The sequence below is a fragment of the Plectrocnemia conspersa genome, unplaced genomic scaffold (assembly GCF_051122295.1).
Source record: "Plectrocnemia conspersa isolate PC_06_02 unplaced genomic scaffold, ASM5112229v1 ptg000003l, whole genome shotgun sequence".
Taxonomy (NCBI): domain Eukaryota; kingdom Metazoa; phylum Arthropoda; class Insecta; order Trichoptera; family Polycentropodidae; genus Plectrocnemia; species Plectrocnemia conspersa.
In genome coordinates, this window is record NW_028277167.1 from 20931559 (window position 1) to 20945398 (window position 13840).

Below are 13840 nucleotides of genomic sequence, written 5' to 3' on the forward strand. Positions count from 1 at the left end.
ACAAGAACGATTTCTAAACGAATTATACTCGTAAATCGGGGTTTAGATGGTAGTTCAAAAAAATCAACGTCAGTTTCAATTAGCCTAATGATTATAATTCAGTATAAAATGAGTACATCGGTGATAATCTATGGCCTTCGAATAGTTTGTTTATCATGAACGTCGTTTTTTTTAAATTTAATTGTAAAAGATCTTCAGTGTATAAAAATTAAAATATGTATACTTTTAACTTATTTATTTTCAATTTATAAAATTTATAAAATATTATATATACATATAAAAAATACATACAACGTCTTTTTATACTACACTAAAACATTACTATCATATAAAATATATACATAATATATTCAATAAATACGCATAGTATATGAGTATAAAATATTATTACACACTATATTTTACATAAACGATTAAAATTTTCAACAATTAAACAAAAATATTGTACTACACATCGAACAGCAGCCATGATAATAATAATAATATAATATTTCATTTCACAATTTGTCAAAAGCTCAATATTTGATACAAAAATATAAACAATAATAATTATTAAAAATACAACATCACAGTTTCTCAACATTAAAATAATAAAAAAATCGACCGCAACGATTCATAGAAGATCGTAATACATAAATAAGGCACTCAGTACGTCAGGTATTTTTTATTCGCATCGTATATATAAAATATTAATATTGACCACCCCTGGCGTAAACAGTATCAATTTCAACGGCCATTATATTGAACCGCGGGGTCCCCCGCTAGGTGCGGCCCTGTTCAGCGGCCATCTTGCGACGGAAGTTAAATCAAAGTACCGTGTGTTCAAAATACTGATCCGATTTGATTATTATTAAATAGATAATTTCATAAAAATTGGAAGACTGTCGTCGATCGTCCATCGCTGCGCTTTTTAGTCGTGTCGGACTAACTAATGACAAGACATGTCAAGGACTAGACACAGGAAGGTTTTGTGCGTTTTTTATTGACCTCTTCAACGCCTCGGTTGCTCCTGTTACCTGGGACAGAAGCTGAAGTATGGGAACAGGAAACAGTGTAATGACAAAAACCTGAAACAAAAATAAATATATATTAAACATTAAAATATATGAAAAATGCATCAAATTTCTGTCTTTAACAAAAACAAACCATACATTATAAAACTGATAGTGAATAGTTTTGTGGTTTGTTGTGGCGCTCAACGGGACGCCTCGGCGGGACGCTGAATTATTGCGACGGGATGTGGCTACATAAAAATTTTGAAATTGATAGCTCAACGCGGACGAATATTGAAATAAATTTCTAAAAAATGACCACACCATTATTATGGTCATTGTCGTTCCGCCTCTGTCTCTTTATCTACAAAGCTCGACATCGATTATAATAAACGACGATGTTAACAATAACCGGACTGAGACGCCTTGAACTATGTGCCACTCAGCTCTGTATTTTTTTATAAGTTAATTTAATTTGATAATAAGAGTTAGTGAGTGGTATACTGCGAACAAAGTTGCAAAGGCCGCTCTGAGTTATTGGTAACAAATGTCCGATAGCCATAAGCGGCGAGACAAAGCGTGCACTTTTTTTAACTTTGTTTCAGTGGACGATGATGAAATATGGCGATACCGTTCTCGAGTATACTTTTGAGTATTTTATGTTTTTCAAACACTTTGTGTAATTTGATTATATAGGTTAGATAACAAGTAAAAGTAAATATGAAAAAAACTCAACCTAGACGCTCATTGTTTGATTAAGATAGACAAAATACATTTTGTATATGGGAAGGTAGCTTGATTGATTGTGCAAACTTGTTTATTTTTAGAGGATGGTTAAACATAAGTGTGGTCGAACACTTTTTTTTTAAATCTTATCTGAAAACCAAACAAAAAGTAGGAGGTAAAAATCGAACCTAGGAGAGGCAATAAGTTAAAAAAAAAATATTTACTGACGATTTATATACACATACTTATAAAAAGCAAATATACAAAATATTTATAATAAAAGAGATAAGCAGGAAATATCCTGCAGTTTCTTATCAAAAATAAATCCATTTGAAAAGTATATGGTTTATTAACTAGATATAAAAAAAATGTTCTAACAGATGTAGTATAAGTGAAGAAAGAATTACTGAACTTGTCAATTAGTATTTAACCATTTAAGGAAAGATTATGTTCTTGCAATAAATGTATTTTAGACATTTAGCTACTTAGATTCGTGTGTGAAAAATTACTTGATGTTTTATGAATCACTAAAAAACATAGGTTATACTTTGGTGCTTTCATTCAAAACATTCGCTAATTATTTTAATATTTTTTCTACATAAAAATCTGGCACAAAGTTCGGTAAGCTAAAATATAAATTTCGGTGAACTACTATAACTTTACTCATAACTACCGGTATTTCGATAGATCAAAAACATGTATTCTTACTTTTAAATGTATTATTTTTTGAAACTATTTAATTATGTGTTTTTTTAGAAGTTTTTTTTTTACTCATAAATTCATAGAATTCTCTCTGACGTAAAGATAAGTTTTGTCTCATTATTGTGTTTTATTCAATTCTTTTAAAGTGTATTTGTAAAGTCTAGTTATATTAAATTTGTCTCACTGTAATTTTTTCTATTGTAAAAAATTGTGATCTCCCCATCTGATTAAATCAGGAACAATAGTAAAATAATGAAATTACAGAACAAATTGCCAAACTGATAAAATGATTGGCTAATAAATACGGAGAGGTAGTTCATTTTAGATTTAGTCAGATCAGTAGATCAGTTGCTAAAGTAGCAAAAAACAGTAAAATGTAACGGAAAGCCACGCTACTAATAACCTAGTAAACGATTTGGTAAAAAAAAGAGAAATATGCTTCAATAAATAAATCAATCCAAAGAAATGTTAACTAAAGGTTTTAGTAGCATTAATTTATAGTGCAGTGTAGAAGTCAAAAAAGCATTTATCTTCAACAAAAAAATCTGAAAAAAGAAAACATTGAGAAACATATCCTGTGTCTTTATCGGATGGTTGCTTATAAATTACGCTTTTACCAAGGGATGTATTGGAGGCGGAGCTAAGTAGTAATGTTATTGGTTCTAAATTGTCTTCTCTTCCATTTGTCAATTATATATGACTCGACATTTACTCATGGACGTGCATCATTCACTCAGTTATTAAAATAATGCTAAATTTTGAATATATAACTTTGATGTACAGTTCGTTGTTTTTTCAACGGTACGATACTAGTATACTAGAATAGACGAGACAATTCAACTGCAACTACTATATATATATATATATATATATATATATATATATATATATATATATATACCTGTTCGGGTCATAGTTCTGATCGAATCCGTCCAAGTTGACCACGTTCCATTCGTCCTTGTTCTTGGAGAACGAGAACGATATCTGATCGTGCAGAGTGTCCCTGCGCAAGAACTTCATCGGCTCCAAATGCGAATGAAACTGCTCTATAACGGTGAGAGGCTTTCCTAGCAGATGTTCTAAAAAATAAAAATAAATTCAATCAATCAAATGATAATGAGACAGAAATATTACAAATGAAGTTAATCCGAAAAATAGTATAGTTAATGTATAATACTACATTTTTGTTGTTGTTTATGTTGACCATGAACAAAGATATATTATTATATTATATTTAATAATAAAAAACGGTTAAAAATAGTGATACACAGATTTACATTTAAAACAATAGTTTAATCATAGAAATACAAAATTATCATAAAAGTCCAATGTATGATGTTATAGTAAATGTACATTTTTCAGTGTTTTTATATTTTCAATAATATAAATATTATATAATTTCACAATTCATATATACATATTACTACTAGTGAAAATATAGTTTACTAATAGACACTATTGAAATTGTATACTGCTCTAAAATGTATATTAAACTCAATTTGACAGTTGTGAAAGGTGCATTATCTGTTAAAACTCGAACCTAACTTAAATTAACCTAATGAAATTTTAAAAACTATTAATATTTTTGAACTTTCATTAAGTCAAGTTGGGTTTTGGGTTTATATAAGTTATAGTGAATGTGTATTTTTCAGTAAAGTTATATTTTCACTGGCGTAAATATAATTTTACTAATTAGGACAGTTAAAATGTATCAACAATTGATTTATAATTTTATTGGACAATGTCAGTGAAACTGTATTTATTCACTGCGCGGATTATCCGGTAGATACACGTACTTTTGGAAATTTGTGCTGCCTTATTGCAGCGCAACTATTGAAAAAAAATGTGCAACTATTGAAAAAACAAGTGGCGTTTACAACTGTCAATTGAAAACCACCGCTTTTTTACACGTTTTATGCCTGTCAAATGACATTTTATAGCAACATATCATTTCACTATCACCTGCCAGATAAATTATATTTTCACTAGTAAAAATATATATCTACCGGTGAAAATGTATTCTGTTATGATTTCACTAAAAATATATTTTTACCGGTAATACACATTCACTATCACATACATACATAACAAATTTTAAAATAAAGATTTTTGATAATATGTACAAAAAGAAAATTAATTCTCTTAAAAAATTAAATGTCAGTGATAAAATAATAGGATTCTAAAACTTATATATAATAATAATTTATATTACCAATGATGTATCCCATGGTCACATCGTCCGGTAGTCTTATTTTATCGCCGATGCTGATGAACTTTCCGCCGCTGCAACAAAAATTGATACGTATGGTCACGGTGGATGGATATTGACATTAAACTGGTTTGATGGCGAGAAAAGCATGAAGATCATGTCGCGAATATGGTTATGTTAAACGTAACACAATACCGCGACGACTTGAACGCCATTGTAAATAAAACGAAACGTGTGTATAAATTAATAAATTACATACGCATGTATGGTGTGTATTGTATGTACATACTATGTATCGTTTAAATTCCGATAGGATGTATTAATCCTTCGTTAAGTGCATACCCATGCTGCTATGGTTTAAATTGTAGGACTATTTTGTAAATCGTTTATGTTTTTAAGGATGTGCAGAAAATATAAAATGGTTTATACACACATATAAATATTGATAGCTCATATTACATATACTTATATTTACTTTTAATTTTTTTAAATAGTAGAGGACATACGATCTGTTTATATATACTATGAAATCTCCTCGCGGATATGTATTTCTAGTGATTTAAGCACGTTCGTGCGTACCACCACTCGTCGTCGTCATCGTCGTCGACTTTTGTTCCATTAATAATTATACAGATCAATTGTACAATGCAAGAAGTATATTTTAAAATATACATATATTTCGTAGAATAGAAAGAACTAATTTATAAGTGATTCTTTCAAGACAGAATAAATGACTAAAGAAAGTAAAAGGGGAGGTGATGTGGGGAGGGGGTGGGCATTTAAACTAAGCGAAGCCTTACGAAACAAATTACGAATGATATTTATTATTCATAATATATACATTTTTATTATATTAAAATATTATTACTTACTTGCAAACTTGCCGCAGTCTACATAAAGAAAATTTATCATCAACTCTGAGTCTTAAACGAAGAAGTATCTCCCAGAATCGTCCGTTCGACCAAATTGTATTCGCATAATAGAAATTGATTACTCTTGGAACTCGAGAAAGGGAGACACACAAAAAAAACGTATCACACACACACACCACCGAACTAATTTACTTTTGGGCGTTTTCTCGGTCGTCGTCCGAGTTCATTAAAGGACTCGCACAGATCGATTAAGCCAAGAATTTACGGCGTGAACGATCTCGTTTATTTACTAACCACCGGTGAACACATTTTGTACACATACTTGTGTATCTAGAGATAGATATAATACGAAAGCGGTGAACGGTTGTGACCCGACCGTTACTAGGGCGTTAGCACCGCACATTACGGCCGATTTGCATTATAACAAAGTGATTGTTTTACCGTAGTAGTCGTTAGCAGCATGTATGTATGCTCAGGTATAATACACGCGAGTCCGAGATCGTAAACATTTTTTTTCAGGTGTGTAACACAAAAAAATACATTAATTTATCGACCAAGTGCGAGACGAAGAAGGGGTTAAAGCGGCGATAACGAGAAAGTTTCGCTCGTTAGCTGTTTTGTCAATATTCAATTCCAATTAAAAATCGATGGAAAGAGACAAAGGGTAGCGTAATTGTGTTTGCGAATGCGTAACGGGAGATCGCCGAATTTGATTGTGCACATAAATTATTTAATGTATAATGCGGAAGGCTTTAGGTATGGATTAGGTTGAAATTTGTTATTGGGCGTTTAAAAACGATTAAAATTCATTACGTGGGACAGAACTCGATTATAAGGATCGTTGAAATTGTGTATTTATGTATTAGGGGTATTCAAAAAGGGTGTGTTTTAATTAAAATGTTAAGATTATATTGTAAACTGACAAAAACGCAATAGAAATGTTTAAAAAATAGGCATGGAAAGTTTTTCATGGCAATCAAAACGACATGTTAAACTTTTTTTAAAAAAAAAACACGAATCAGTAATTTAAGCAGATTATAATTACGTGCAAAATAATCTGTACAGTCGGTACATACGGTCAGCGTACAGGTAACTGGATTCGAGATTATAAATTTCATAGAAATCACATCATCGATCCGAGATTACGAATTGCACAGAAATCACAGTCAATCGATCTAATGATTTTAATATCTGACGAATTAACGCATTTGCCACACGATTGAGAGTAGGAAGGGCGAAGACCTTCCCTAAAAGAGTGTGTAAACGCGAAAACGGCGTACTTAACTAGCTGTCGTTAGATATTTCATCCACAACCATCACTTCATTTGCGACTTGAAACAAGCAAGAGTTCATCCGAGCCTTTCAGCAATTGAGAATGCAGTACCTTACCACTTCACGCCAGATTAGGTTCAGCTAATAAGTCACCGGTATCCAAGAGTTCAACCAGATATTCTAGACGCATGACAATGAGACGGATAATAAATGCACGAAGTTTACGTTATTTTCTGAATTATTGGTCAATTAATATAATTTTAATCTATATTAAAAAATTAGCATATTAATATTATAAAGTTTTTCTTTTTTTTTTAATATTTGTGGGATTCATCAGCGTACATCTTCAAATCCAAAACAATGCAGGTATTAAGATCTGCATTACGCATTACATCTTCTTACGCGTTAAAAGCGCCATAAAGTTATCCATTAGTTAGCACATTGAAGATTTCTTTAGAAATGCAAGGGACAGCTCTTTCTTAAGGCAAAACATCAAGTTTATGAACACTTGCATATGTCAGTTGCAGTAAAAACTGCATAAAAGAAAAGAGCATGAAACCTCCCTTAGGCGAATACGAGAATTCACAGAAAATATAAGCCAAGTGGAGCAACGACGACTATAGACTAAAAAATCAGCCGCTTCTCTCTTCACGTCAACCCTGTTGCAGCTACGACTACTACAATATTCTTAGATCTTTATACAAATTGTACATGGACGTGACTAACATTGTTACACAAATATTAATTATTAACTAAATATCTCCATATGTACATTGGTTAAGATTTGAGCGAATTGAAGCGAATGAGCACAGATTTAGGCGAATTCCACATCGTATGACAAATTAATTTTTGGTATGCTAGTATGAGTATTTATATAATGTTCATGCTCAATAATTATGACTGAATTGCGCATTTATATCATCGCAAATTACAAAATAATAAATTTATATTTAATATTAAAAGACTCACCTAAACGTTATTCATATATGTGTTCGCACAACATATTTTATGCATACAAAGACTAAATAAATTATTTACTTACATGCAATTTTGAAATGTGTCATTGTATAGAGAATGAGAAGCTATAAAGCTATATGTTTAATATAAAAATCTTTACAAGTGATTTTAAAAATACAAGTTTTTCTTGAATTCTTAAGAATATATTTGATATACAATAATTGAGAAGGTTTTTTGCATTAAGATTCCTTCACATATAACATATAAAATACCTTAAAGCATCAAAAGTACGTCGTAAATTTCACACGCTTTATATAGCATTCACTTTATACACACACACAACAAGCAGACATAATGAAATAATTACAATACACGACGTGATATTACGCTTTGAGTTAAAAAATGTCCTCTCACTTGCGCAAACTACAACTGGAAGGCGAACTAGTTTTGGTTTCATAATCCGACACGTAAAGCGCCACACTATACAATATTTTTTTATTTAAAATTCACGTATTATTAATATCCTATCTTTCAGAAACGACGCAGAACGCAGGTGTTAAGGCGTACCATTAATTTTGATTACCAGTGATAACACAAAAAGATGAAGAATACACCCCTCTCTGGAGAATAATAAGATGTGCGGAGCAGACGGAGAGAGACAGGAATTACAGGGGGAGGTTCGAGTCAAAAAGGAGAGCAAAACTCTCTTATATCTACTTACATAAAGGTATGCATATAGTTTACTATAGCGAGACGAGCTGACAGGGTCAAGCTGTCGAGCAGGTCGCGGAGTAAACCAGTTGAAGCAGAAGTTAATTGCGCTCAGCCACCTGCCGCCATTGGTGCTGGCTGCCATTGGCCGCCGATTTGTGAGGGTGACTATAAAGCGGGACACGTGTGGGACACCCCGGCGAGGATGTCTCGGAAGGATGGTAGAAAAAATTAGGGCGCCGCTGTGCGGAGCGAGTTAACCAGACGGTAAAGCTCTACCGTGATTTCGAAGTGTCCAAAGCTTATTTCTTGTATAAAATACATATGTGATGTGTTAATCTGAATAGATTTTAGAAAATTTAATGGTTTATATCTGCGTATAGTATTCACAGCATTCCTAACTAAATAATTAATTAATGGGTATTTTTGGAATCTGATTTCAGACCTTAAAAGGCACGTGCCTAAGATTGGTATGCGGGATCGCGCGAACGGATTGTTCGTTTTTTTCTCGAAACCCTCGAGGATGCATCTCCTATTCGACTGAGAAAAAATAATGTTCTTTTATGTTTAGGATCCGATTTGATATATGCTCGACATGTGTAAAGGTGCATTTTTGTTTCGTTGTAATTCGAATCGTACACGATCAAAAATTATAGTCGAAACGATTTATTACCTACAATTACAAAAACACTAAACGAGCATGTTTTTCCTTTATCAAAATAAATAAAAATACGTTTACAAATACATAAAATAACGATTCATATTATATGTTACCTAACGGTATTAGTAACACTGCACCTTAAAATACTTACCTTGACGATATCGAAAAAGTACCAAAAATAGTCAGATTTAAATATATACATAGCAGTAACTTGTTACTGCGTAACGCATTGTTATGTTTGCCTTTAATATTCTAGATAACTAATAAAAAAAATATGAAAGCATTTTTTTTTATAATTGACGCATAAACCGCGAGAAAAATACTTGTCGCAATACGCGTTATTACCATTAACAAATGCTATTAGTCTTTACGACCCGCTGACAAGTCTGTAAATGCATCACAACAAATTTCAGGGCTTTTACAAATACAAATGTATTACATTAACAAAAACAGCAAGTGGAATGCTAAATGAAAAGTGCGAAGTTGACAAATCTTTGTTAGCTTTAATGGTCATTTAATGCAAATATTGTAATAATGAATCAAGCGGTTATAAACATACAATTATCCCCAATCCCCTTAATCTTTTTAATTGGCTGTTGTAGTTAAAAATAAGCGAGCACGAAACCTCCCACTATAGTAGTATATAAATACAGCCTATATAGCAACGTACGCCACAGCTTTCACATTTATCCAAAAAAACACCCACACTAAGCTAATACAATCGTACGGTAGGAGTTGACGACCAGCTACTGTGATATTATATATTATTTATTTTGTGCGAAATGGGCCAAAATATTTATTTAAAATTAACCGGATGTGAAACTACGAAATATCTCAGGAAGTTTTTTTAGGAAAATGCATTGGTTGAATTATCGTGCAATATTTGAGAATAAATCATTTTTAAAAACAAATTGTAAATGATATGATCAAAATTAATCGTCGGCAGATATAGGCATGGAAAGGTGACAATGGCATTTAGTGCTTTTTTAAAATCAAATCTATCAAAGTAATTGACGATGGCACTTAGAGCCCGAATCTATAAAAAACAATTTTATAGCACGTCATCCTTTACTTTTTACGTCCAGTCTGACCCGTTTTAAATAGATTTGATTTTAACCGGAAATTTTGTCACATTAACGCTCGTCATTCGACACTCCGCGTGTGCATACTTAATTAAGCACTTCAACACATTTTTAACAGAAATGAGCATAACCATTCCAATTTGCATACCATTATCCATAAGATGATTTTATACACACATACATTACCAGTGACACTTTCAACGAGTTTTAAACACCTTTAGCGTCGAGCCCCATCGAACCTGTCTGTCTACTGTGAGACTATTAAGTCGCAAAACATGACAGTAATGACGAAGTTCGATGAGTTTGATGGGCTGTAGTATATTTTCCCATTGATAACTCAACGCACGGTCACCCCGAGGTGCCCGACCGCACGGGAGCAAACTGGATGCGAAATTAACGGCTACAAAACTATATCAAAAGGGAGCGTTTATGTTTATACTTGCGTATGTATGCCTCCGGTCGAGAATTTCCCTAGTACAGTTAACGAAGTGTTTCTGTTATTCAGTTGCTGTTTTTCGATCGAGATGTCGGCTGCTGTGTTGCTTTCAAAGGAAACGTAGAGATTGTGGACGGAGAAAGGCGACGATAAATTAACGTCGGGGGGCGTTTGTGCTGAATTAATTAATTGAGTTACGAGAGACGTTAATTAGAGTAGATATCAAAATCTCGATGTCTTGGGAGTCTTATTTGGATTAATGCGCTTTGTTAGAAAATTTAATTTATTTTACATTTAGTAGGAAAAGTATTTAAGTACACTAAGATTCAATGGCGAAGTAATACACTGAATTGCAATTATATGTGGTATTTAAATAAATAAATTATGACGAGACGATATCTTCATTACTTTTCCATATATAGAAAAGTAATGAAAATAATAATTAGCAATTTACAACTCTGGCCATAAAAGCGGGACACCTTTGAAAATAATTATTGTATAATTATTTATATTATTAATTTATTTAGAAAGCTATATACAACTTTATGGAAGTGGACTTGCTATAACCAATTGCGTTTCAGTGTAAAGAAATATGCATTTCAAGGTCATTGGTGCCGGCAAAATATTTCTACCATCTCAGCGGATATATTCTAGACAGGTCTTCTTTTACTAAAGATTTAGGTGTGACTTTCTAAGAACGTTGGAAATTTAGCCAGCACATTGCAGACTCACAGCAAATCATTAAAAATGCTCGGTTTTATCTTAAGAAATGCGTGCTACTTCAGGAATACTTTAGTATTGCGCACTCCTTATGATGCTCTAGTCCGCAGCAAACATACTAGCACTATTATTTGGATTTCAGGAGAAATGAGTCGTGAGGGGCGCAAGAAAAATAAAATTATGTTGAAATAAGTTCGGAAAAACCAAGATAGGACACTTGTACTTTTGGCAAGCAGGTCACTATACAATAGAATTCCTTCATTAAATCGACCACAAGGTTTAGAGGATGAGCAGGAGCATTATCCATAACAAGACTTTGAGTAGCAAATTGTTTGAATTTCAAAGAATCATCAGCTCGGTTGGGGAAAAAGTACCCCCACACGCACTGCTCGTAAGCTATTTGTCAATAATGATTAAAAAATTTAGCTCGTATTGCGATACTCGCAAACCAAGTAACTCGCAATCTGAGGTTTTACTGTATGTCCAGAAATATTGCGTTTATGAATAAAATGCATATAAAATTTGTGCTACAATGATAAATAAATTTAAATACATTAAAAGTAAAATGTGAAAATTTTTGCCCACCCCTGAAGTTAAACATTACAAAAAAATATTCTATTTGCGTACCCACTTACATACTCAAGTTTCCAAACTCAATCGTGCAATTCGATCTAACCCCTTATCTGCCCGATTGAATCCAATCAACGCACTCGACTCACAAACTTCTCGAAGCCACCCTCCCACCTCTGTCCGGCAGAGTAAACATAGGTACTCTTCAGTTAGATATTCATCTGTGCGATGAAGTCGGACCGAGTTCAAAGCTGCGTGTAAACAGTCGCTTTTTTACGCAACCCGGCCGGTAACCGACGTTCGATCACAATCTTTAATTGAGCCCCGGTCGAGCATTTGTTGTATTGGTATTTAATTGGTTTTCATCGGGCGAGATGGGCGCGATAGGGCCCATTGTTGCGGGTCCGGACCCCCGCAGCCTGCGCCGATTGCCCGTTAAAGTTTACCACTTGTTGCCCCGCGTTTTATCTTTCGGAGATTGCGAAATCGCCGCTTCTCGCAAAGTCCTCTGTATGGTTCTGAAGAAGGCTTTTGTAGATGTCCCTCGCGATACGTGTCAAAGAGGAGTTTCAATGGGACGTAGGTGTATATGTTTGGTATCGAGCTTTCGATTGTAAAGTATGGATGTTTGTGTTATACGAGATATGTTCAACAATCAAGAAAATGTTGTGAGTAGTACGAAGAACATTCAGAAACACTGCAGTTAGTAACAACTAGTTATTCGTTGATAAGGTGAAAGAGGAAGAGTGCTGCTGAAAATCACCTCAATCACATGAATAGTAAATATGAAATAGTAGCAATTGTCGTCAGCAGAAAGAAGTGACGTTCAAATGAGTGGAAGGCTATCAATCACTACTTATAAGTCCAGGAATCAGAATTTTCTAGGGTCACAAAATCAATTGAGATTCATGATGACCATAATAAAAAAATAAAGGGACATTCTAAATATAATATAAATTCATTGTATGAATCGAATCGAAATTTTTTCTTCAAAATATACAACTACGAAATAATTGAGTAGTTGAATTATAAACTTTTGTGGGGTGTAGTGTAAAAGAGTAGGGAAATATCAAAAGATTTTTTTTCTTTACATAAACATTATCAGATGATTGAAAATTTGATGATGGCGTCGACAAAACGGAAATATTGTTGTAATTTATAGACAGTACCATTCATTAAATTAAAAAGCGTGAGATCAGACAATATTTACTGAAATATTTGTTTTACAAAAAAAAAGCTTTAAGACATATTTTTTACAAATATATAATATGTAGACATTTTAAACAAAAAAAAAACTTTAAAACTAAATCGTAACAAATTTATTATTTCACAAGCAGTTAAGTTATACGTTTTAAACAGATAGTCGTGTATTTTGTATAACAAATATGTAAGCACAAAAATGACTTAGTAAAGACTAAGAAACGATATTTTTTTACACAACTCATCAAATCTGAAATATGGATGAGCATGACAACTTATTTATATCGTCAATATTATGTAGATCAATATTGCCGAATTAAATTTATATCTTTTCTGACCCCTAGCGATTTTTACGTTTTTAAAAAAAGAATGACATGACAAGATTACTTTATATTAGGGTGGAAAGAATCAATAAGGTTATGCGTATTTATGATACTTCAGTTCACGAACCTGTTAATTTTAACTTTTATATTCGTTGGGTCGTGTAACTATCATACAATAGCATATAATAAAGTATTTTCATATACTGATAAATTCATCTAATTAAAAATTTCACGCTTTAAAATCTTCTGACGCACACATTATATATTATGTTGATATCTCAAGAATTGGACTCAAGAATCTTAGGGAGCAACTCAAAAATGTTTGAGATAGTCGACTTAGTGCTTTTCGAGTGTTTGAGATCAATGATAAACTAAACACACGGGTCTAGTCATTGTCATTAAAGAAG

General features: G+C 32.6%; 1 protein-coding gene and 1 long non-coding RNA gene across 3 annotated transcripts in view; both read right to left on the minus strand.

The window, feature by feature from the left end:
* Positions 1-218: 218 nt before the first annotated feature.
* Positions 219-13840, minus strand: part of fng (Fringe glycosyltransferase) — a 43273-nt gene continuing 29651 nt past the window's right edge. The window contains exons 6-9 of one of the 2 annotated variants that reach the window (XR_015808978.1): positions 4633-4703; positions 3322-3499; positions 1152-1243; positions 930-1067 (exon numbers count right to left, since the gene is read on the minus strand). Coding sequence is in view for 1 of the 2 variants with exons in the window: in XM_088182212.1 (XP_088038338.1) it covers positions 1013-1067; positions 3322-3499; positions 4633-4703 (304 nt within the window). In the remaining variant the exon portion in view is untranslated. Of the gene's footprint in view, positions 1068-1151; positions 1244-3321; positions 3500-4632; positions 4704-13840 lie in introns of both variants that reach the window. The other variant, XM_088182212.1, reaches the window with a different exon arrangement.
* On the minus strand, positions 1767-3237 carry LOC148236917 (uncharacterized). The gene is made up of 2 exons (XR_015808979.1): positions 3038-3237; positions 1767-2965 (listed from the first exon to the last, which is right to left on the minus strand). It is a non-coding gene; the product is annotated as an uncharacterized LOC148236917 (long non-coding RNA).